The 24,187-nt window shown below is 37.5% G+C and overlaps 1 protein-coding gene across 7 annotated transcripts in view; it reads right to left on the bottom strand.

Moving 5' to 3' along the window:
• Positions 1–569: 569 nt before the first annotated feature.
• Positions 570–24,187, bottom strand: part of NAP1L4 (nucleosome assembly protein 1 like 4) — a 29,240-nt gene continuing 5,622 nt past the window's right edge. For 3 of the 7 annotated variants that reach the window (XM_079308454.1, XM_079308453.1, XM_079308455.1), the window contains 12 exons: positions 23,022–23,121; positions 21,953–22,094; positions 21,761–21,847; positions 20,145–20,264; positions 19,504–19,575; positions 15,695–15,834; positions 13,629–13,774; positions 11,733–11,755; positions 10,987–11,106; positions 10,658–10,687; positions 9,392–9,448; positions 570–3,086 (listed from right to left, as the gene is read on the bottom strand). In XM_079308454.1, coding sequence (XP_079164580.1) covers positions 3,048–3,086; positions 9,392–9,448; positions 10,658–10,687; positions 10,987–11,106; positions 11,733–11,755; positions 13,629–13,774; positions 15,695–15,834; positions 19,504–19,575; positions 20,145–20,264; positions 21,761–21,847; positions 21,953–22,094; positions 23,022–23,121 — 1,076 coding nt within the window. In that variant the 3' untranslated portion in view covers positions 570–3,047. Of the gene's footprint in view, positions 3,087–8,238; positions 8,277–9,391; positions 9,470–10,657; positions 10,688–10,986; positions 11,107–11,732; positions 11,756–13,628; positions 13,775–15,694; positions 15,835–19,503; positions 19,576–20,144; positions 20,265–21,760; positions 21,848–21,952; positions 22,095–23,021; positions 23,124–24,187 lie in introns of all 7 variants that reach the window. The other 4 variants (XR_013774585.1, XM_079308456.1, XR_013774586.1 and 1 more) reach the window with 4 other exon arrangements.

A 24,187-nucleotide genomic window follows, 5' to 3' on the forward strand; every position in this document is an offset into this window, starting at 1 on the left:
TACCACAGATCCTGACCAAATAGCAAACCCCAAATAACTGAACGTACCGAAATTGAACCGAAAGCTGTTATCCCGAGTACCGAATTTCCAGGAAGGTTTGCTGATGCTGTGCTGCACTCCTGAGAAACCACAGGCTGTCCCCGAGTTTCAGCTGGCAGCAGAGCATTCACCATTTGTTCCTGTATCAGATAGGGCAGCAGGGCAGTAGCTCCAAGGCTCTCTTCCTAGACAACCCAGGCGCTGAGAGGCTGTTAATCACACTGTATCCCAGGCAGGTGACACGCCAGATGAATTTCTCTTGGAGTACTTCCAGTTGCTTCAACTTTCAGGCCCAGAACTGGAGTTTTTTCCTCCCTCAAATGAGATGCCACCAACATGAAGGCTGCATGACCAAGGTGTGTTCCCATGGACAAAACTTCAGGGTTTTTATCAGGGTGCTGAGATGGCAATCAGGCATGGATACACATGCTATCACACCATTTTTAAAAATTCTCACTAGCTTTACATAGGGCATTAATTTATTTGTCTCAAGGCCCAGTCTTCAAAACACACCAATTTTATTTTTAAAAAAATTTCATTCAAACAGTAACTTGTGGGTTTTTGCACACCCACACTCTGTCCAGCCTGGATTTATCTGACCATGAAATTTTGACCACCACCTCATCACTACATACTGTTAGAGGAATGAGCTGTACAGGTACCAGTTCGTTTCCTGTAGACAAAGTCTGTAAGTGAAAACAGAGAAGTCTAAGAACTGCTCATCTCTGCTGTTATCAGTGAGATCTGCAATGGAAAGAGCACGGCTGGGTTTTGACAAGATCTGTTTTCTATTAGGCTGTGTCAACTGGCATTAACTCTGCTTGAACGAATCCCAGCTCAGCTTTCCCATCGCTTTCCCTAGGATGAACATCTTGCTAGGCAGCTTCATTACCCACCCAGCTCATTTGGCTCCTGAGATGTTGGCACATTTGCTCCACATGTTCTGGAATTTCCCGTTTTCTCAAAATTAAAGTCAGCCTTTCAGGATTCATGCACATAAATTACTTTGGTGTGCTAATTTGCAGATGTTTATCTCCAGGTAGCAGCACTCCCGTTTAACCATGTAGTGGAAAGTACTGCTTGAGGATGGGGAACTATTATTCACTTTCTCCTAATATAGAGAAACCAACCAGGTCAAATCTCTCTATTTGCTGGCCCTGGCACTGTGCTGAGCCAGTCTACACAAGGGCAAGCTCCATTCGTTATTCCTGTCAGTGTCAGAAATGCCTTTACACTGCTCTCTCCATGTCTGGCAGAACGGACTGCAGTCAGACTCGGTTACAAAGTCTAGTTTTTTAAAACAAAAGCCCAGAACCTATTCCTTTTCATGCCTTCTTTCCTCATTCCTGCCTTAATACTATGGCACCTGAGCATTAGTGTTAACATTTTCTGACTGCAAGGTCAGATGTGGGAGTACCTCAGTATTCATAAACCAGTTTGGCCCCCAGCACCTCATTCAGTCCATGACCAAAGTACACAGATCATGTGGAATCTTGTAATGACACAGCCTCCCTAAAAACCCCAACTCCTGTAAAAGATTCCAGCCTGTTTGCTTGCAAATTGAGCAAGTTTGTTCTGATTTACATCAAAGAACTCTACACTGCTATATTTACAAGGGCTCCTGTTTTAGCTTTTGGCAAAGGCAGATGTTGAGCCAGGAGCTGTGGCCAAACAGCTGGAAGGTGCTGTGTTTAACACTCCACCATTCACAACAGGATGCTCATTTCTCCTAGGAAGCATTAGGGACCAGACAGGCACCACCAGTAATGTTTCACAACTTTAATAGAATATTCTATCTATTCTGTACAAATTGAAAACACCGTATTAAGTTACAAATGTGTAAGGTAAGGCTGGAGCACTCTACATGCCTGGTCACAGTGTTGATACAGCTGCTATTCAACTGCTGCCAGGGGTTGGTAATGGATGCTGAAACTAGAAATGTGTACCCTTAAGTGCCACACAACAACAAAAGGTAGTTTTGAAGACTTCAGAACTTTTAAAGAAAAACTGTGGAATGGAATAATTTCAGTGTTGCAAGTAAGACACCCAAACTTCAGATTTATTGAACTGATTCATTTTGATAAATTTCTGTGTTCATAGTGAAAGGTCCTTTCATGCTGGACACTAAGCAGTAAGACTATTGGAAATTGTCTGGTTCTTTGGCTGCAACCCACTTCCACCAACAGCAACAGTTTGGCCTTTGCATTTTGATCTTCATCCAGAAGAGTTGTCATTTTGATTGTGAGTTTGCTTCTTCTGTCTAGACTACTACATTGAGACCACTTTGAATTACTTGTTTTACAAGTATCCATATTGTATGCAAAAGAGGAAGAAGATTTTTCAAGTATATTAAAAACTATTAGAAAGCACTAATTCTGTCAAAGTACTTACAAACATGAATAAATAAATAGTAAGATGAACAACTAAGTCTCAAATATGACACCCTCTTCAATGAAGTAAAATTACTTCAACTCAACTGGTTGTACTGAGATAATAAATATAACATTTAAAACTGCTCAAGCACTAGTTCAATTTGTAGATTGCGAGAAACATTAAAAAAGTGGGGAGGGAACTAGCAAAAAAGTCATATTGCTCTATCTGTTTCAGCTACCATACATGTAATCCATTTACTTTAGCTTCTCAGCACATTGCTATTCCACAATTTTCAATGTTGAGCAAGAAAATGGATAATCCTCACATGGTAGTCTGGACTATTCTCCTATGCATAGGGCAGAAGGCTCTAAAGGCCTATTGACATACTTAGCTACAGTGTACCAACGGCTGTAGAGTGTGCTTTATTGAAACCTCATATTTCCCAAATGCATTGAAGTTGCCACTGTACATGTTAAGCAATAAAGTTAGTGAAAATCATGCATTTTAAAACAAATTAATTTTAAGCATTGTTAATAAGATTGTGCTGCAGCGATAGAATATCCTGAACTGCAGGCCAGGTATCCAACTATTTGTTACAAGTTGTTCAAATATCACTTCCAAGTGGTATTTCCTTATTACTGTTGTTTGCATTCAGCAGGTTGGCTGGACTCTTTCTGCATAAAGTGAAAAAGAGAAAATAAACAGTTAAAAATCAAATTGACATAAAAGAAAACATTTCAACAAATACAGAGGAACTGGATATGTAGTTCTAAATTAACTAGGTATTGCTAGCATGTACTAAAATGCTACATGAAAGCTCAAGCTACATCATAAAGGTCCAACAGAGTCACCACATTTATTTGGTTTCCCCTTGCCCCCAGCTGCTTGGTACCCCTAATTTATCTATTTCTGTGCTATTAACCCTGCATCCTGCAGGTTCACACAAGTAAGAAAGCAAACAACCACCTACTCCCTTCAACCAGAGGCTCTATTTGACTTCCAGCCTATTAAACAATTTTAACAATAAACTGCCACCTCCTCCAGCTCTGAGGAGAGAGGAAGGCAGGCTGCTTATTCTGCAGCACGTCTGAGTTTTTCCTTAGGAGCCTTGCCCTTTCTGCTAAGGTGATAAAAATGTAATTAATGTGTTGATTTCTTCTAGGTTCTGCATCACCAGCAGGTAACAATTCAACATTTTAACACCGGGCAAGAAGTCCGTATGTTAATCTGAATATGTAAAAGTAAAAACACCTTCATTAGGTAGTTAAACAACTTCCCCTTTGGCAAGAGGAAGTGCATTTGGGAATGAGAACAAGCACTCAAACAGCTAAGAACTTCAGGTTTACACTGCACTTCTTGCTTTCTTTCCATTGTAAAACAGCATTCTTAGAAAGCAGGATAATTTATTCAGTGAATTTCCACTTTGCTTCTCCCCTCACCATTCTTAATATCCTTTATTACACAAGCAGCAGTCACAGAAACCTGCTGCAGTCTAGTAAAGAAAAATACAGGTATAAAACACAACACCCTGAACATCACTGATGCAGAGTAAAATGTTTCTTAGTTACTATCCTAAAGAAGAGGTTTATGTGTTATAAAAAAATGTATCCATGCCAAGTTCAGTATACATCAAGTAACCAAGAGCTAAGACAACTGAAGTCTTTTGCCTCTAGAAACGAGGAATAACTGCAACTAGTTTAAACTTCCTTATGAAGTTTTGCCCTTGATAATCTGCACTAAATTCAGGCTGCTGTTCTGTTCCTCACAAAAACTGTCTTTACAGTCAGAGTGGTCACTATCATTCCCACTGCAATTAGAGCCAAATGCACAGATGTGTCAGAGACCTTTCAGACTTCTTCCTTGTGGTATTCCTCACCCAGCACATCTGGCTAACTTTAGCTTTGTTCTCTCTCATTTGCCTGGAGTTTCAAATAACACTGATGTGAATTAAATTGCACTGATCAGGGACTTAACACAGAAAAAGGGATATGTTTACACAGAACACAAAATTAACATTCTTGCTCTTAAATTAAAATTCAACTGCCATTGGTAGTGCATTATTCATGCCATTCCTTTTTTGAAGGGCAGCAGGCAAAATCCAGCAGAGTTTTTATCTAAAGTTTTCTAAGCGTTTGTATTCTTCTTTTAACTGCTTGGTATTTGAACATGGTGTGCAGGCAGCCTCACTTCCTCTCCTCTTAGCATTCTGGATAAGAGCCATGATAAAATAACAAATCTGCTATTTAAAATGTACTTTAAAAAAATCTTTCCATCTCCCTCTTTCCTTCCTTCCTAGTCACCTGTTATATTTAGATCAAGACACACTTAACTTGACCACTGCAATAATTTCCGCCAAATTTTAACGATCAACCAAAACACTTGTTTTATTTTCTAATAAACTTCATTATCTTTTCCTTATTTCTGTAAACACTTAAATCATATTTACTGCATTTAACTGTTTATTCTGTAAAAACTGAGTCACAGAGATCACAAAGTTCTTTTTAAAGGACCTTTCAGTGTTGATTACTGCTCTCAGACAAAAAAACAACAAACACAGTTTGAGGGGTTACCGGATCTGAGTCAGCTCTTGGAGGATTTTAAGACAAATACTGCTATTTTTGTGTTACACTCAAGGGTGTATCTGTGCAAAATGTTTAAGCAAGCCCTAAGTATCAAGGCAGTATTTCAGATCCACTTTAACACACAGCACTGCCCTTGGTGAGGAAGCCAGCATGTGAGCTCCACGCTGCCTTCAGCTACTCTCAGCCTCATGCAAAGCATCTCACAGCCTAATTCCAGAGGACACCAGCACAGAGACCACAATCCCCTTCCAGTTACAGCTGCTCCAGCAGGCACATTGAAACTCATCTCTGGCCTTCACTGGCTCCTGATGGAGAGCTGACACTCCACACTCCCTCAGGCTGGGCTTTAAAGCCTGAGCCTGCCCTTCCTGCAGAACCCAGACTTGCTGACACTGGGTCAGCCAACCACTACCACTGATCTGCCTTAGCCCCTGTGCCATTTATCACCCCATCCTGGCAAGGTTTCCCTTCATGTTCTATTTCCCTAAATTAACTTCCCAAGATATCTTAGAAAGGTAGTGAAGTACATTGGCCAGGCAACAAATGCCAGAGAGACTTGAACTGGCAAAGATAAGAGGAATTACACCTTATTTAAAAATAAATTTAGCAGTAAACACATGCACTCAAGATCACTACCTGGGCTACAGAGACAAGAATTCTTGTGGTAAACCAGATTCTTTACAGTAACCATAAGCAGATTTAAGTTAATCTTAAAATTGGTGGGATTTAAGATTTTTAATATCTTCAAAGTATTTCATATTCACCTATTCTGTGCAAGAAGTTAAAACTACTCTGGGCCTTTAATTTCAGTTTGAAATGCCGTTTCAATGGATATGACCAAGCTGCATGAGACTCACACCTATTTTTTCTATTCTGTTTAACAGAGCAATATACAGCTTTTTGTTTACTGCTGCTCATTACATCACTTTTTCGGAATTAAAAATTGCACCTAAAATTTGCAAGAGCATAGACCTAAAACAGAGAAAGTGTGTCTGAGTTGATACTGCTTTCATGATGTTCCTACACAAACCCCACATCTGCCCATCTACCCTAGACAATGGGGACTAAGCCCAAAATTTCCATTTATTTTAGCATTTTTGTTTTTTTCAAAAAGGTCCTGTAGGAAACACTGAATTTCTGTTAGCCTTCAGTGTTTAAACACCCAAGGCAAGATATGTTCCTAGGTGATTCAAACAGCAATCAAGTCTTTATCTCCTTACTTTTCCAATTCACTTTTTGGGAAGCTTCCCATCTGCTAAAGTAGCCGTGCAGGAACAGACAGATCATCAAGATATCTGACTCCCCAAGATGTCTGCTGCCAACAGCAGTATCACAGCAGGCAGCAGGTACTACATCTGATGTCCTTTCCAGTGGAGAAGGTAAAAGTCTTTCTGAAACATCTTCAGTGGAATAGCCCAATTATGGGATCTAAAGCTGAATCTTATCTTTATTTCCTATTCTGTTACTGAATGAGAAAAGGCAAGGATATCTAAGTGTAAACCCAGAGCTAGCTGGAGTTAAGTAAGCAACCCTAACCCAAACTGCCTCCTTGCACAACTGGTTCTAGAAATGAATTTGCTGCTGACAGGTCTTGCACTGGAACACAAAAGACAAAGGATCTTGAAGCCCATGCAGTCTCACACACAGCAGCTCTTCTGCTCATGATTCAAACCGGCACCCTGCACTCCCTGTCAGCTACCTCTCAATTCAAGCACAGCCTCAGCATAGTGAAATAAAGGCAGTTAAAGAATGGGACATGCAAGCACACAGAAAAATACACTAGACAAAACCAGCTACATTATCCAGTTTTGTAACAACTTCTGAAGCTACTTTCAATCATCTGACTGCTCAGTCTTCCAAAGCCACAACTTATATGGCAAAAGTGCTTTGTGTAAGAGATAATGATCTGGTTGTATCTGAACAACTCAAATGTACTTAAAACTCACAGGAAGGAAGGAGGAAAAGTTTACAAAGCAGAAAGTGTTGACATGCAGCAAATGTACTACAACAATAAAGGAGGTAATATGGAAATGACTGAAAAGGAGAAACTGGATTTGAAAGGAAAACAGACCAATTATTCTTGTGTACATGAAAAAGAAAATGATTTCAGATAAGAAAAACAGGGGGTGGGAACTGGAAGGCAAAGAAAGGAAAGGAACAGAGAAAAAGAGGAGAAAAGAGCAGGAGAAAGAATGGAAAACAGGACAGGATTGGAGTATCAGTGCCAAAACAAAGTAAAATTCCAAGCTGACTAGAAAAAATGAGTCGGTGGCTGACATTTTTAACTGTAGGAAGGGAATACAGCTGTGTAACAGACTGCAGCAGAATAACACACACAAGCCACTGTGAAAAACAGATGTTCTACTACTGCAGGTGAACCACCAGTGCACGAGGCTGAGGCACCAAAAACCAACACAAAAGCACAGCTCCATTTTGAGTTTAACAAAAGCAAGAAAGGGCATTATCTATGCAGATAGAATGAGCTGAAAGTATTACAGCTTCTTCTAAATAATTAAAATAAAAAGACACGAGCCTAAAATACAGGGAGGGGAAGAAGTATGGAGGCTGTTGCAGGCATTGTTCTCTGTGAGAAATGGGAAGAAAGGTGAAAGATGACAGTATACAACAGAAGTACAACAGAAGGAACTTTTTCTTTCTTCTTTTAAATAAACAGACAGATGAGCAGAAGAACAATACCTGTGCAGAATCATAGAAGATCAAGAAAAGGCTTCTAAGAGTTACTGCTTGCCTTTGTCAGGCACCATAAATAAGATGGAAAAGGTATACTAAGTAAGCTGATGACTTAGAAGAGTTTAGGAAGAGCAGAGAAGATATTTAAAAAATAATTTTCAAGTGCATTAGAAACAGTAAAGAGATGCAATATCAAACCAGAAGCAAGGAAAAATAAAGTCTGACCAGTCTCAGTATCTTTCATTATGTGTATATGAAATACAGTTTGGTTGCTACAAAGGCAAAGCAGAAAGTGTGCCAGGAAGGCAGAGAGTCATTCTGAAAAATCTACTTTAATTATGATTTAAAGGCACTCATCTCTACACCCATTTCTTGCTATTTTTTACTAATAAAACCTAAACCTAAAGTCACCATTCCCCCACTTCTTTTCCCCATACAAAGAGAAAAAAAAAAAAAAGCACAAAACAAAACAGAAAACCCTAGAAAACAAATCACATTGCATGACTACAAATGGGACTCTTGGAAGTTAGGTATGAATGGAATTCCACCTTACCTAGAAATGTATGAATGAATAACAGACTTATATTACACCTAAATGGGAAAAAATTGAAAGGAACGGTCAGCATGGATGAAAAGTGAAATGTACAAAATAATACAGGAGGCAACAACCATAACCTTCCAAGATAACTTCAGCTTTATTTTGCCTACCAAATCCTCTAGAAGGATGCTTCACACAAACATATGTTGATGCAGAACCAACATTGTTTCTCAGCTGTCCAACTTTTTCCCATTACAGAACACCACTGCATCTGAAACCTACAGAGCAGTCAGAATATGGATTTTTACCAATCTAACCTGGTTTGATTGATCTTTGTACAAGACAGACTTTAGTATACAGAATTTCTCATTAAAGAAAAACAAACTTGACTCTTGATAGTGACAAAAACCATTTACCAATGATATGGTGATGTATAAAACTATACTCAGAAGAGTGACATGTCAAGCTGCTGTCAAGACTTTTATCCAAAGATCAAGCAGTTTTGCATGCCTTTCACTTTTTCATCTGTCTTTATAAAAAATTGATAGCTGATGTTTTAAGAACTACATGAACCCAAGTCTGTCAACACTATCCCAGCTTCACTAAATATAAGCATTTACCATGACTGAAGGACTGAAAAATACCTGTCAGAAGGAACACTAGCCCTCAAGGCTGTATTTTAAGTCAGGTATCATAAAGTTTAAAATTCAAAGCTGAGGATTCTTTTTTTTTATTTCTAACCAAGCACAGACATGTAGAGTCTAACCTGCAGCCATCAGGACAACGATAAAGAACAATTCTAAGGAAAAGAAAATAAACAAACAAGCTAGTTGAGATTTGTCAGACTAATTCTATATTGAAGTCCAGCCAAAGAACATCTGAATATGACCTTTCTAAAGGAAAACTGTATCAGCATTACACAGAGATGCCATTAAGAAGCAAAGGCACACAGTTTTAGTGCATGCTGGAAGTCAAAAACTGCATTGTCTCAACTGGTGGAAACATTAACTTCTCTTTTAAGAGCAAATGGAGTGCTGAAGATAATGAAAACACTGCAGTTAGAAGCTAGGGTGTTTTTTTGATTGATCTTTTCACAAACTATCATGCCCTTAGCTACACTGCTCATGATTCTAACCTGTTTTATGACTAAGCACACAAGAGTCCTTACCTTGGGATCACTCTCTGCATCATCCTCATCTTCTCCCTCCTCTTCCCCTTCCAACTCCTATGACAAAATAGAGATAAACTAACAGAAATTAAAACAGGTTAAAAGTGCAACTTTTTGTAATGGACAAAATGCAAAGTAGCAAATTAAATTATCACTGTATTCCAGAGTGTTTCAGATGTCAGCACTAGGCTGATTTAGAAGACCTCAGCATCTTCCAAGTTTTAAATGCAAAATCTTTAAAATATGATATAAAGGTCTCAGTATGGCTTAAGGCAACCTTCCTATGTATGCTGCTGCTGCAGTCCCACAGCCATTTTTAAAATTCTACCTAAAAAATTATTTAGAATTTTAGTTCTGGTAATAGGTATATATGCCTAATTTTGTTCTTTGTTTCAGTCTCCCTCCAAAGACTCTGTTTATTTAGCTTACTGTGGACAGCATTTCCTGTGCAGGGTTTTTGCACTCAATTTTACACACAACTACATCCAAGTGATAACATCTGGCACTGGAAACAGACTAAAAATACACATACACACTTCTATCAATGCCCAGCTTAAAAAAATATGAAAATGTTTAACCACTCAACACAGAGAAAATAGATTGCTTGCTGAAGGTGCCAGCTCACATCAGATCAGCAGATTGATAACCTCTGATGTACTCTGCTATGCTGAAGCTGACAACAGTCATGGATCAGCACCTTTGACAAATTAGCAAGAACACTCCAACAAAAGCAGTAAAGTAAAAAATGTAAAGGATATTAGTTCATTTAAGTCTGGTAATGGTGACATTTAATGGGTTTGTGCAAAGCCTTTCATGGTGTGTGTTCATCAACACTACTGCAAATAGACCAGAGCCAGCCTAAATTATTTATGCTCCTTTTTTGCTTTACATTTGGTAAGACCCAGTCTTCAAGCTTATGACAACTAAACACTGACAGCTGAATTGCACTATCACCTAAGGAACAGATATTTATCATGCAGCACTCTACAGGAAAAAAAAAGCTTGTCTTTAATTTCTGACTCTTGATAGAAAACAGCTTTCAGAATACTAGATAAAAAATGGATATATGCTCTTGCAGAAAGTACTTTTATGAAAAGGAAAAACCAGGCAACTTTTGCAAGTCATGAATGCTGAACTGTTTTGGAAAGAAGTATCATGCACAAGAGCCTTTATGGACAACTGTTTTCTGCTGCATATAGAATTATTCCTGGTACTGGAATGGAATTGGTAATCAGTAATCCATAAAAAATACAGTGTGCATCTCACCTCCTCTTCACCTTCTTCATCATCTTCAAACTGAAAAACAAACCCAAACTTTAATTAGCTCTACTAGTATTTGCATAAAAACTTCTGCAGTAATAGATGTAAGCATATTCAAATACTGTAACTGAAACTAAGGCCCTTCCAGAAGCACATTAACAACTTACAGCAAGTTGAATGACCCTTTCCTATCCCTAAGTGGCAGGAATCTCTTCAGGGTTTGTTTTTTTTTTTGCTATTGTCATGTAATTAATACTTCACCCTAGTCTAATCAGAAAAGGAGAAGAATGTTTCTATGTGCTAACTAATAAATAAAGTACTAATTGCATACATACGTTATCATCATCCTCTATAGCTTCCCCAGTGAAATAGAGCACAGCACGAGGGACTATCCTTTCACGGAAGAAGTGTCCAATTTCAAAATCTGCTGCTAAGGTGAATTCTGAGTCTTCATCCTGTAAGACAAGTCAGTTTGAGTTTTCTACTGCAAATGTGATGTGCTACACAGAAGCAGATGAAAATATTTCAAAGTAACACGTTTGGGAAAACATCACACTGTCATCACCAACCTTCAGGTCACAGGCACTTTCAGTATACTTAATTTTGGAAGAATAAAACCCAAATCTAAATTTACAGAATTCAAATTTTCTGTATAAGCTTTCTACTTTCTACACATAGGTTAGTGTCCTGCTGAGGCCCATTTATTGAAAAGCTCATACAGACTTGGCTGGCTCTGGCATCTGACATTGAAGAACTGTTCAGAATATTCCAGACAGATTTTTAAAGAAGTCAGGTACCAGCCATGCAGTACTGCTGAATGGACAGGGAAAATAATGACCTTCCCAACAGCGACCACTGGACATGCCTTGGATCAGCAAGCTGTGAAACAGTGAACTGTCAATGGATTACTTAGAGAAGTTGACAGTATCATTCATTTTATCAAGGTGAAACCCAGCTTTGTCAAAAGGAAATATAAAAATAAAAATACACAATGCTTGATAAAATAACCCTATAGTCACTGTACAGTGACTTGGCAAAAAGGATGTGGCAAAGAGGAATTGTGCTATTTCAAAAAACTTACCAATGACTCTCCATCACCAGACACTGCAAAAAGAAAAGACAACAAATTTAAGAAATGCTTGTATGGTCTCATCCATCTCGGTATTCAAGATGACACAACACAGTATTAAGATCTTCTCATAGAAAACACAAGTTATAAAGGCTGCACAAGGTAACTATTAAAACTATGACAATTCAGATTAGTATTAAGTTAAATCTACAGAAACCATACTTAAAAGAATTTCACTTGTTGTAGTTAAAGCATCAAAGCTGCCATTTGAATGTTGAAGATTTTTGCAGAAGGAAATACTCTTTCTACAAGGATGGGTTCAGAGGACATGTGGATGAACATATTTGGTTTCTCTACTAATGCTGTAATTACAGTAACTTCATTTGGCTGGAGCACTACAAATCATCTCCTCTCCCCCAAAACAAATGGAAGTAAATAGATGAACATTTTGACATGAATCTGTAAAGCACTGTGGAAAAGAGGCTTGGTTACAGAAGAACTGTAACCAGCATGGAATAAGGTGGGTGTTTTGCTTGTTTAAAGAAAAACCCAAGCAACTAACCAACAACAAAAGCAGCAAATCAATGCAAAAAACCCCAATACAAATCAAAATGTTATTTCCCTTCTCTGCACTACTATGATCTACTGTGAAAATGACCATTTGGCTCAGTTCTCAAGTTGAAAATGCAACTATCTGCAGCCAGCAGATGTCAGTGTCTTATCTTATAGAGGTAATTCCAAAAGTGCATCCTTTGAGTACTTAAAAGAACAACCTAACACCCACACCAGACAAATCTCCATCCTTGCCTCCAAGCAGCAACAAAAATTAAAGGACATTTCTGTACCAATCCACCCTCAACTTTGGAAATGCACATCCCATGTTTCTTAACCTACATACATGGGGATCTGCAGTGGTAATTAGGAGGGACAGGTAGTTCATAACAACCCAAAACAGAATCAAGAACCATTCTGTTCAGTACACCTCATAGTCTGGGCTGGAAGGGACCTTAAAGATCACTACATTTCAACCCCTCTGCTGTGGGCAGGACATCTTTCACAAGACCAGGTTGCTGAAAACCTCATCCAGTCTGGCCTTGAACACTTTCAAGAATGCCCAGAGAAGTTATGGATGTCTCAAACTGTTCCAGTGTCTCACCACTTTCATGGTCAAGAATTTCTTCCTAATATCTAACCTAAACCTGTCCTCTTTTGGCCTAAAGCCATTCCTGTGTCCTGTCATTACATGCCCTTGCAAACAGTCCTCACCACCTTTCTTGCAGGACCCCTTTAGTCCACCAAATAAGCTACTTCCCTCATCTATTATTTGCAGAAGAGGACAGTGAAAGATGTACCAGGAAAAAAATATTGGCTCTGGAATCCATCTAAATTGTTTAATATGTGAGTACACATCTAACATTTGACTAGGAAAATGAGACAATTATGTAGAGAGTATCAGGGATCACTAATTAATCACAGAATTTAATGACAGAAAGTTCTGTCACTTGACAGAGGTTTCAATGAAATCGCCATGCTGCAGCTTGACCAACAATGGAACATATTTCTGTTGCATGTTAGAAACAAACTGATGCATGGAGCCATCCTGTGGCAAAACATGTTAACTTCTTTTAGAGAGTCTACAAGAGACTTTTTCCATACTGTGGGTCCTCTTTACACTGCATATCTATTGGTCAAATTCTACAGAATAACATGAGAATAAAATCATCTGTTTGGATGGGCAAGATGTTTGCAATCTTCCTCTAGTAAGCACTTTACAATGCAGCAGTATAAATAGTTTGAATGTTTAAGTCACATAAAAACAAATATATATACATATTATATATATATATATACATATATATATCTACACATATATTTTAAGGATCCTAAATTCTTAATTACCAAACTTACCCTTTATTGGGCTGAAGAAGTTAAAAAATGAATCATTAGGTACTTGTTTAGTAATTGTCCGAACTGTGCCTCGGCCCTTGTGTTTCTGTTTCTTCTTGATTGTTTTAACTGTAACATTTTTTCCTTTCTTCCAGTCGATGGTACACCTAGAGACAGCAGGTGAGAAACAACATTTTAACACAAGGCACCATGAAAAAGAAGGAATTGTGCAGCAGAACAGCAAGCTCAAGGCCAAGACAGCTTATCACTCTCTAGATAAAGCTGCTTGATGAGACATGAAGTGGCTCATAGTCCTAGAGATGATGTGTATGTTGGACAGGTCAAATATTTCCCTAAATGACAATGCTATACAAGTTTGTCTTGGCAGAGTAATAATCACCACTCCACCCACAATTCAATACCTCTGGCCCAACAACTGGACTTCTATAACCAAGGACAAGATTAAGCTATTCCTGAAAATACCTCACCAGTCAGACTGTTAGAAAATAATTCATCACATCCTTTAACTACAGGTCAAGGCAGTGTCCATTTACCCTAAAAATGCATGTCCAAAGAGTGGCCAGGGGTGTTTGAGCTCTCCAATGAGCAGTGACTGACTTGGCAGCCAAGCACTGAAGCTGAAGAGAGCCTAATTTTCTGTTCCATTCTGCTGCTGTACAAACTGACACTCAATGAAAAGTCTCTCTCCATTCAAACAAGTTTTTCCAAAGCTCCACAGGGGCAAACACAGCTATTTCTCCTATAATGGAAATAATGGTGTCACAGTAACCCTTAAATGCCCCCAAAATACCTTGTCCTATAGACAGATGGCCAAAGTCACCAGTTTTATAGTATGACAAGCACACACATGTTTTTCTGCTCTACTTGTACCACATCTAACACCTTTCCCTGGAAAAATCAACTGAAATCCAAATTTTGACAAAGCAGCAATCCAGGAAAGCATTCCTTTGTAATACTTAAACAGAAAATAATTTGCTGTAACGAACTGAAGTTTTCTTCAAAATGGAATACTCTGTTACTTAGGCACAACTTCCACTGAACATCCAAGAAGGCATTTTGCCTCACTGCAGTGAATGCTGGATTCAAAAGCCAACAGAAGCACTGAAATGCAGCACTGAAAGTCAAGAGGTTTTGAGGTTGTCAACATGCCTTCAGAAAACCAGGTATTTGGCATCTCTTAAGTGTCACTTAGAAAACTCGAAAAACCAAACCACCTAAAAATGCCCTTGAAGGGGTAGAGAAAAAAAACTAAATACCAAATAATCACCAACAGAAAAGAATACCTAGATGCAAAGAAAAATAGGGTACAAAAGCCACTTTTCATTTGTGTCAGCTCTGCTCCAGTGTGCCACTGGAATTTGGTTATAGAGCAGAGATCATGGATGTCAAGAGAAAAGGTTAGGTTAGATGGAATGATTCTTTTACCCCCAAAAAACTCTAATGTTGTATTCAACTCAGACTTCCAGAACAGACATGAGAATTTTCCATCCACAGCTGTTTCTGAACATGTTTTGCAAAAACAATAAAATTTTATTAAATTGCTACATTAGCCACAGCTGCCAGGATCAAACTGCATGGCCTTTATGCTCCAGCCTCAAAACAGGCTGAAAGAACACATGATAAATGTGACCTATTCCTGCCTGATAATAATAAACCAATTCCTGCTGGAATAAAAATTGCTGAGGAGATGACAAGAATCCAAGAGAGTCCAAGGCTACTCATCAGACTGAGGAGGGGAGTAGTCTGTGAAAAGTCACAACTCAAAATAATTTGCTCAGTTATCTGGAAGTAAGAGGTCTGTTACCTCCATTCAAGAACTATTATATTCAAAAGGTGTTCAATTTAAAATGCACACAATTTTAAAATTTATCTCCATCTATGAATCTGTTACTTCTGCATGCTGAGACTAACATCACCATCATCATCATTTTTGAAGTCAGTAACAATTTTATCTTTAATCATTATCACAGTAAGCAAAAAAACCAAAAAAAACCCCACAAACCTAAAAAAAACTCAAACCAAAACATTTTCACTTCAGAAGTTTTTTGAATTTCAGTTTTCCTTACCCCTCACAATCAACTATTTCAGGTCCTTCAAATGAAAAGGGATCTGTCTTGTCTGGCTCCGACTTCATCTTGTATGTTTTTGTCAGGACTGAATTAGAAAAGTAGTCATTGGGCCCAAAGTGGAACTCTAATGAGAAAGACTGGAAGAAATTTTATGTTACCACTAACTTTCATCTATGAAATAGTGCATCAGCATAATTATCATTAATCAAACTCTGAAAATACAAAAGAACAATTGTAATTTGATGGCAAACATTTCAAACTACAGCAGAAACAGGATATTATGAATGTCAAAAATTTCAAATGCTACAAGAAGCTACAACAACCTTGGCTTAGACTCAAATTATAAAAAGGTAATTAGTACATTTCATTCACCTTCACATACAGAACTGCTGTTTTAAAAGCAACCTTAGAAATAAGTACTTTTAGAAAGGTCTTAATTTCCTATGGAAACCTCTCATCATTCTTGCACTAGGGATGAAGTTGTTATTCTGAAGCAATTTTAACATTAGATCACCACCAATGTGGTTCTATTGCTCCCCCAAGTCTGATCAATATCATGATCTTAAGAGAATCAGACTTTATTTCCAATTAAAGCACAATTTAGATTGTAGGAGTATATTTAAATAGCACGCTCCCCCAGGAACCAGAGTAGTTTTTTCCATTTGATAATAGAAAATCCTGCAAAAGAAAACACTGACTTCATAAACTGAATCCTACAACCAGCATGTTTCAGCAGCTTTGCAGTCTGAAGTGGGTGTTTCTGGTTATGTTTGAACCTCCTCTGGCACCCAAAAATTGTTTGCAGAGATTCAGTTTCTTACATGGAGAACAAAAAGCTCTAGTTACAGAAAACCACAGCATCCATGATGCATCAATTTTCGGATCTGTAACTGCTTGCACAATGCTACAATATATATATACACTTTGCATTCAGGATCAACCATGAACTTTTAAAAATACACTAGAAATCAAGCTGTCTTGGAACTGGGGAAACAATAAAGGAAAAAGGTTTTTGGCAACATTGATTTAGTGGCTTGAAGGGAGAGAAAGTCTGCGGGTCAGTTCAGCACAACAGAAGGACTGAAAGCCAAAGCTTCCAATACCACTGCCCAGCCACAGCATGTGTAACAGTTGCCTAAATATTTTATTTACTTTCCCAGTAATATGCCTTATGAATTAGCCCTAATCTGCATACAAAACAGACTACATAAGTGTCAAAAGACTAACCCTGAATAAATTTCCCCCAGGAATTCTTTAGACTCGGGCCAGAAAACTGAATGTTATCACCAAGTCTGCCTTACCACCCTCTTTTTCAAAGCTTTTCAGGTGCAGACAACATAAATAACTCAGGACAACAGCCTGTTCTTCACAGATATTTATCCCTCACTCATCACCCAAAGGCCCCTAATCTTCCTAAGACCCCATGAATCTCCTCACATGACTCATACCTGCTAAGAGAGCAGTCGAGGAGTGATGGAGACCAAAGGCAACAGCAGCCTTCCCAACCCCCATGCCCCCTGTTTAAGGACAGGAAGCCACTGGGACTCAGCAGTACACTGGAATATCTGTGTTGACTTCACATTGCCTAGGTCAGCCTTACTTCCCTTTAAAGCAACTCGGGACAGCTGCATGGTTTGGAGGCTGTCTCCAGCTAAGGCTAATCTCTCTCTGGCAAACATGCTCAAGGGAAGAGTTACAAACTTAGCTTATCCACAAACAGTGACGAACACTCATACCCAAATAATCCCATAAACCATCACTGGGGCTATAAATAACCAACCAGTGGCACTACTTAGCATGCAGGATCCCAAGACAAAAATATCTGCACACAGCATTTCATTGTATACCTGCTAATTAGGAGACAAGAAGCTTCAAGCTCCATATAATATTTGAAGTGTTGTAATAGCCTTTCCAACACTCTTTATCTGGGTATCTCTGGAGGGTTTTTTTATCAAATATGTTCTCATGAAGTTAAAAAAAAAAAAAAAAAAAAAAAGGGAAGAAAACTGCCTTTTTATTATACTTAAGCTATACCTAGATGCATCATCCAGATCTGAATATGCTAGCTAAGGATCCTGATACCCAAATAAGTATGTAAATAGAAATTATAATTATAAAATACATGTACATACAAATAATACTTATTTATCCATATGGTTATAAATAAGTAAAAGCAAATAGTAATGGATCACTTATGCTTCACGCAGATAGAAGTTTCTATGTGCAGGCCATAACAGACAGGACTTTGAAGCACTTTAAATGCAGTCAGGTAAATCCACTTTTGGAGTGCCATAACTATGATTAATTGTTTAGAGTCAACAGTAAATCCTAATCATCATGTATTCTTTCAACAGCAAAACCTAATCCCCAACAGAAGCAGTGTATCTATGACACACTAATTGTGTGAAGCTCATACAGTACAAAGCTACCACTGCTGCACCAATTTTCAACAAAGAATTGCAGATAAGACAGTCACACACAGCTGCAGAACAGGTTTCACTCAAGCAGTTAGGAGCACATCCTTTGTCTCCAAATACAGAAGGGACATGGAGTTTGTCAGCCTTCCATTATTGGATTTAATGTAGCACTGGAATGGAACCTATTTACAGAAAAATGCTGTCAAAAGGTTACGAACAGTGCAAGACCAGGCAAATCTAGTGTTTAAATTATAAAACAAAGCTGAATGAGAACATAAAAATTATGGAGGCAAAAAAAAACCCCTATTCCCATCTCATCCAAATGCCACTGAATAGATATGCTTCAAGCTAAAGCCAACTTAGAGCACTTTACTTTGTGCTTAGACCATTCAAATCAACATTTCTTCATAAAACTCATATCCTCTCTCTAAGCCTCATCAATTTTAGCAACTTAATTCTCAGTTTTTCTCTGCCATACTACTTTCTTGCATAGTATCAGCTTGAGTGTTTCAGTACAAGTAGAATAAAGACAATAAGGAATAAAAAACAAAACTCAAACCCAACTTGCTATCAACCATTAAAAGCTCTTCTGAGAAAGTCCTCCCATCTTTCTTATGTGAATCTTCAATGCTGATTGTCTTGCATTTATTTCAGTCATTATCAAAAGACCATTACTCCATAAAATACAAAACATAAAGCCAGAATGACAAAATCTAAACAAAGTATGTGTAGGCTCAAATTCCATCCTTCTCCCTGTCTCCCCTTCAAATGGACTTCAAGGAATAAGTATAGTCTTTATAAATTAAATAAGCAGCAGAACTTATTTTCAACAAACACAGTATCTGTTTTTGTACATCAAACTTAAACAGAAAAAAAATTCCAAAAATAAGAAGAGGAAGTAGTACTTTAAAAATACTCATGAGATACCCTTTTATATTATTAATGTATTTTCTATTCTTTTCAACAGGCATAGTATCTATAATCTTTTGATTACTATTAACAAGTCATATCTCTTTTGATAAAATGTTTGATAATCCAGAATTTTCCCCACAACTCATTTTCAAATCAAAAGCAGCAATGTAATTGTATTACTAAGAACAGATGCACTTGAATTTGAGAGATAAAAAAGAAAGCAAAAACTAGACAGAATTCATCCAGAATTTTAATCTAGATACTACAGTAATGTCAGAGCTGTCCAGGCTTAGCATGGAAAGAGCAAAAAGTTGGGAAAGCTGAAGATAAATCTTTCATAGGCAAAGTAAGACAATAATAGCTTAGAAAGAAAACTTCCCCACACATGCTACAGCCAAAGAGAGCTGAATGAATATTTTGGAATGCTGCTCACTTCATTATCACAATCTTCATGAGAAAGAAGCAGAGAAAACTCACCATAGGCTGTCCTGGTTCAGAAAACTTAACTTTAATATCCTGCAGATGTTTCAAGATAGGTTCATCATATTCCTAAGCAGAGAAAAAAAGTAAAATCCAATTCAGCAGGCAGTATTTGGAAAAACAGTCTCTCCTTAAGAACCAAACCTTGTTACTAAGCCAACAATTTCAGCTAAAGTAAAGATCTGGATCTAAATTTCTTAATCATAGTTGCAAATTCTCAGTCATTTTAGGGCTCATCTTCAGTAAACAGAGCTGCTAGGATGTATTACTGAAGATACAGTAACCTCATTCAGGGTATTTATTACCAGGGATATTCACAGAAGACACATACCAGGGAATTCTTCTTTAACAGCATTAAAAGCAATTAATACAAGTGCAGGCACAACTACCTAAGCTATTTAACATGAATTCTGCCAATCCACAGGTATTCTTATAATCTTGCAAAAATAATCCTTTAATGGATTAAACTAAAATGCTTGTCCATCATTTCAAGCATCATCAGGGATTCCAAAGACTCAAAAGATTTGGTGTCTCACACCAAAGGATTGACTTATACTCCACAAGGATTGACTATTAATGTGAAAAGTAGTTATTTATTTAACACAACAGGAGTTGCTCATTTCAGAGTAGAAACTTACTTGTACTAATTCACTTAGCATATCTACATTCCTAAAGATAGTAAACCAGAAGTCTGGAATTCCTTTGACATTTGTCTCTTCTGCTTTTTCATCTATTACCACTGCATTTTTCAGTTCTCCCTGGGAAAGAAACACAGAAACAGCCAAGGCTAAGTATATCTAATAAACAGACAGAAGTACAAAACAAATGCCATCTCTGAAGATGTGTTTAAGGAACACTGGAAATCTACTTTTTTTTCCTCTGCAGATGAAGTTGAGATATAAGGTTTATTTACACAACTGACATATACACAATTCAGATTTATTTTCAATTCATTTGAAACTCTATATGAAGACTAAATAGACCAAGTGTCTGTTTCACCGATTTGACAAATAAAAATAATTAAAACGCTTTCCATAAAGAGAAATATAAATGCATTTCTATTTTTCTATTAATTTCCTTTCTGCAGTTCCATAAGCCCCCTACAGCATTTCATCTAACAATTTAAAATTTAACTTTGCCCCCTGAAATGCTGCTTTAGCTTCCCCATTTTGCAGAATACTTGTAAAGTTGTTTTTTACAGGTATTTTTCATTATTATGCTGCATCTAATTGTTGCTGTTTTAGGAAACAAGATGCTCTCCACATAACTAATATCAAATGTTATAAAAGAGAAGAATGAGGAAGTAATTTCTCAATCCTAAATAACCCTGGAAATTCAGTCTTGATTAGCTGCACCTTTCCTTTTACACCACTAGATAGCAGCAGATATTTAAGCTGCTTTTGGCAGTTGCTAGGGTTATGATGAACCAAGAATATGAAGCTACAATTTATTTCCCATCTAGACACGTTTCTGATTTTATTGTGTGGAACATGGCCAGTCAATGCTGTATGTACACAGAGCCTAAGGAACGTTTTTTTTTTGCTCATGCACACAGAGCACTGTGCCATGCTAAATCTCAGGAGATCATTAAAACAAAGAAAACAATTCACTTTGAATACAGAACAGCATTAAAAAAAAAAACTAGTAGAAATCAGGCTAAGAAATGCAAAAAAACCCTGACAGAATGGCAAAAAGAATTTTCTAAGTAGGTCACTTTGCCGAGACAAAGCCTGAGCACACATTTCCAGAAATGATGCTCAAAAAGTAACAGGCAGCCCACAGACTATACTATACCTCCTAGATCTAGACAGCTCCTATTCAATAGACAAGTAAGAATCCACCAGCCAAGCAGACATTTTGTTAGCTTGGTTCTGCTTTATGACTGTGTGACAAGTGTCTCACCTGTATTTATGAAAATCAAAGCTAATGATGTCCCCTAAAATAATGGGGACAGGAAGAGAACCAACCAGTCCTTTATTATCTTAGGGTTTCATGTAGCACTGGAATGGAACCCATTAGCAGGAAGGTGCTGTTAACAGGTTACGAACAGTGCCAACAAAGGCAACTCCTCAATTCCCACAAGTCACAAATTTGAAGAAAGGCTAAATTAATGGTGTAGAAGGTTTCACTGGACATAGCAGTGTATTTATCACAGGAACACATCACTGACACAGAAGTTCTTTCAATGGCAAGAACAGTAATTTAACTCTGATAATCTGATATATCCACAGTAGATGACCCGGGTTATACTCACAGCCAGTTTTTCCTCATCCTCATTTTCACTGTGCCATTCTGACTCTGCATCTGTGGGTTCAGCTTCCCCAGTAATGAACTCTCTTCTCTGTGTTAAAAAAACCAAAAATGTATTTGAAGATGGGAAATTACATATATGCAACCAGAACTGACAGGAACAAAGAAATAAAAATTATATACATTATTTACCCACCTTATCAAAAAGAGGTTGATAGAGTGCTGCATATTTTCTCTCTAAGTCATGTACCTCTTCATAGAATTTAGCTTCTATATGGGCACATTTCACCTGGAGCTTTTTCAAGGCATCAATTCTTCTTATCACTGCTTTTGGAAAACTAAAAACCAAAATTATTTAAAGTTAAAAGTTAGTTGCCTCAGCATTATTTCACATATTACTGAGAAACAGGTTGCTTATAACTACGTACAATTTTTAAATAAATGGCTTATGTCAAACATACATGCTTCCCCAAAACCTATTTCAAAAATTGAAAGAATCCTCTCCTACCCAAGTTGTTCTCAAAGGTGTTATCTTCTGTTCCATTCCCTGGGGCCACCACCCTCCCCGTGTAGTTCACAGATCTGAAATTAATACCTTTGTTTACACCTAAACTTTGAGACTAGATTTGTTTTGATCCATCTATGAAAAGTAAAAGCTATGCATTCTACAGGAGAAAGCTTTGATTCATAGGGTCATACTCAAAGCACACATTGCCCATCTGCACTTTAAATTATTAAACATTTAGATACAGTCATGTAAAAAGATCTCTTTACAGAACATGTGTGCTCTCTAAAGAGAGGTCTACAACAGCTATTCTCAGTCAAGAAATAAAAGGGTAAATACTTACTAAAGGTAGCATTCACATCTGCTTTACAGTCAATACAAAACTAAGCTTCAAATTAGGGATATACAGGTCCTGAACTTTCCAATACATCTAAGACAGCAATCTTACAGAAATCATCAGCCAATGTAGCACATACCATGTCAGAGTAAGGGTCACAGAAGGAAATAAAGGAGGGGAGTTATTTCTATCCAAAACAATAAATGGCCACAGTAAATATTGAACAGGACAAAATTTTGTTTGCAGGTTTGCATAAAGTAAAACTTCACTCTTCCTTCCAAAAGTAAGACGCTATGAATCACAGGTTAAGCAAACCATTTTTCTTAGTGAATCATTTATTCTAATTTCCTACCTTAATTGCATACTAATAATATTCTACTATGCTTTCAGTCTTTCAGGAATTTTATCATGCCCAGTACTTACTTTTCAATGTAACTTGAAGGAGTGAGTGGTGCATTGTCAAGACGTTCCTGAAGAGCTGCCAGGACCTGTGGATTTTGCATCACTTGGTCTGCCAGCTTTTCTATGAAGACAAAAAACCCCTTTTAAACAAATTTGCATTGACTTACAGTGCTTTTGTCATACTGTGTCTTACAGCAGTCACAGCAAAAATACTCACTGTTTTCATACCTCAACACCACTGTTATTTAAGGTGTGAAAATAGTATTTTACTACTAATACAAACAATTACTTCAGGACCAGATTTTTATATCAGTTGGGCAATGACAGAAAAAGCACTTTTCTCTTTGCAAATCCATCAGTTGCTTTCACAAACAAGTAGCACATTGACAACGTAAGCAAATTTCCTGTTTTCCCTTTATGTAAGAAAGTACAAAACCAAAAGTTTCTCTATGCTCCATCTGTATTAGCTGTACCTTAAAAGCCACACTTAATTTTGCAGGAGGAAAGCCACTGAATTATACTTCCAATATAATTGTTTTCCAGTTAGTATGACTCCTGAAAAAACCCTTCCAGTTTTGTGTACTGTACAATAAGCAGCATGGCACTGTGACTCTGACAACTACTTATTTTTTACCTAAAGATGATTTTACAATCTGTAAGATTCCTCAACACATCACAACACTTCCCAGAAGACTACTTTTATAGAAGGTTAGACCTAAAATGCTTCTGGTTTGGTGTTAAAAACCCTTACTGATAACCATGCATGGTGTCATGGTGTGAAGACTTGCTTTTCACATCTTTCCATTCCTTCTCTGTGCTCTTTTCCCCAGACATTAAAAACCCAACAAATTGCATAGCACATACTAAAATGGTGAAGCTTTTATATGCCTGGGTTTCTGTGTTGCTTTGGTTTTCTTATTTATTTGGGATGTTGTTATTGTTTTTTCTCAATTCAACTTGACTTTAAAAATTATTCAACGGTGTCTACCAGTTCTCATGCAATTTCCAACTGCCAGCCACAAAGAATTTCTTAAAAAAAAAAAAAAAGGGAATAAGGGAGACCTAAAGAATATTCAGTGACCATATATATGAAACATATTCACTGTAACTTACAAATTTGAGTATTTGGAGAAACAATGGAACTGCAGCTTTTCTGCACACAGAAGCAATAATTTGAAATACACTAC

This window comes from Erithacus rubecula, assembly GCF_903797595.1.
Source record: "Erithacus rubecula genome assembly, chromosome: 6".
In the NCBI taxonomy this organism is placed as follows: Eukaryota; Metazoa; Chordata; class Aves; order Passeriformes; family Muscicapidae; genus Erithacus; species Erithacus rubecula.